Source organism: Trichechus manatus, unplaced genomic scaffold (assembly GCF_000243295.1).
Source record: "Trichechus manatus latirostris isolate Lorelei unplaced genomic scaffold, TriManLat1.0 scaffold00076, whole genome shotgun sequence".
NCBI lineage: Eukaryota > Metazoa > Chordata > Mammalia > Sirenia > Trichechidae > Trichechus > Trichechus manatus.
In genome coordinates, this window is record NW_004444012.1 from 2,657,933 (window position 1) to 2,659,420 (window position 1,488).

At 38.7% G+C, this 1,488-nt stretch overlaps 1 protein-coding gene across 1 annotated transcript in view; it reads right to left on the reverse strand.

Moving 5' to 3' along the window:
• The window catches only part of AQR (aquarius intron-binding spliceosomal factor), a 113,775-nt gene that overhangs the window by 76,716 nt on the left and 35,571 nt on the right, over positions 1-1,488 (reverse strand). The window contains 1 exon segment of the mRNA XM_023735095.1: positions 1,116-1,219. Within this exon segment, the coding sequence (XP_023590863.1) occupies positions 1,116-1,219 (104 nt within the window).

Here is a 1,488-nt window from a genome sequence, read left to right on the forward strand (position 1 = left end):
AAAACAAAAAGGATACTTGTTGCAGATCGTTTGCAATAGCAAAATATTTAAAAGTTAAAAGATCCATCAATAGGGAGAGTGATTAAAAAATAGTATGGGAGTCCCGTTCAATGGAATTCTAAGCAGCTGGTAAATAAAACGAAATAGATCTTCTTGTTATTACTAGAAAACAAAAACAAAAAAAACAACAAACTTGTTGCCGTCAAGTCGATTACAACTCATAGTGACCCTACAGGACAGGGTAGAACCGCCCCAGGTTTCCAAGGAGTGGCTGGCGGATTCGAACTGCCGACCTTTTGGTTAGCAGCCGTAGCTCTTAACCCGTGTGCCACCAGGGCTCCGTGTGTTATTAAAAGTTATTAAATCCTCGTATCAAAATGAACAACCAAACCAACCGGTCTGTTTCATTTTAAATGGCCAATGAACTGAACGTAATTTCTCCTACCAGTTAACAGAGCACAGTGGTGAAAATCTGAGCCTCAGAAACCAGACAACCTAGGTTTAAAGCTCGTCTCTGCCACTTACCCGCTGTGTGAACTAGGCAAAGGACTTAACTATTCCGTGCCTCAGCTTCTTTATATGTAAAATGGTACCTATTCCTCACAAGAATGTTTTGAGAATTAAATTATTTACATACTTAGCAGAATGCCTATCACATAGTAAATGTTTATTGCTACTGTTTTTTAAAAAGTATATTAACAGATAGCTATGCACCAGAGAATATTACTGATTTCATCAATTATGAACATGAAAAATGTCCTTAAGCCACACCTCTAACATCACAGGTAATGAACATTCATTGATTTGTGCAGTGTTGTGTTTAGGACTGACAGGATTCCGGTTTTGTGTTCTACTCTAAGAAAAATGTAAGATCTAGCAAAACTAAGTCAGTTGTAAAAAACACAAATTTTACAGAAAAGAAAAGATGGATAATTATACTCAAGTGACTCAAAGATACCCAACTGCCAGAGAGAAGCTCTAATCCTAGACGTGGTACATCAGCACTACCGAAAGTAGCGTAATTAATTATAACAGTAATCAAAAGCAACAAAGACAATCAAAACTCAGGGAGCAGGACACCAAAAGAGAACAGGTTTCCCCTCGTGTTGTCTTACCTAAGAGGTCCGAAACACTTGACCAAGGATTCCCGAGTATCCACCTCTGCCACATTTGAGAGGGCAAAATCATAGAGTTCAGGAAAATGCGCAAAAGCGGCTCTCTACAAAAGAACAATAGAAATCTCAACAATTAATACCCACATAGAACACAACCATCTACAACTGATATACTAGACAACGGAAATGATGTTTTTAAAAAATATTAATACTCTTTCCTTTCTTATATGCTTCTCACATGTGACCATGACCTCATTCAGCCACAGGCATCCAGTATAATGGGAAAAAGTGTTCTAGAGCCCTAGTGGTGCAGTGGTTAAGTGCTCAGCTGCTAACTGAAAGGTCAGCAGTTTGAACCCACCAGTGGCTCCAC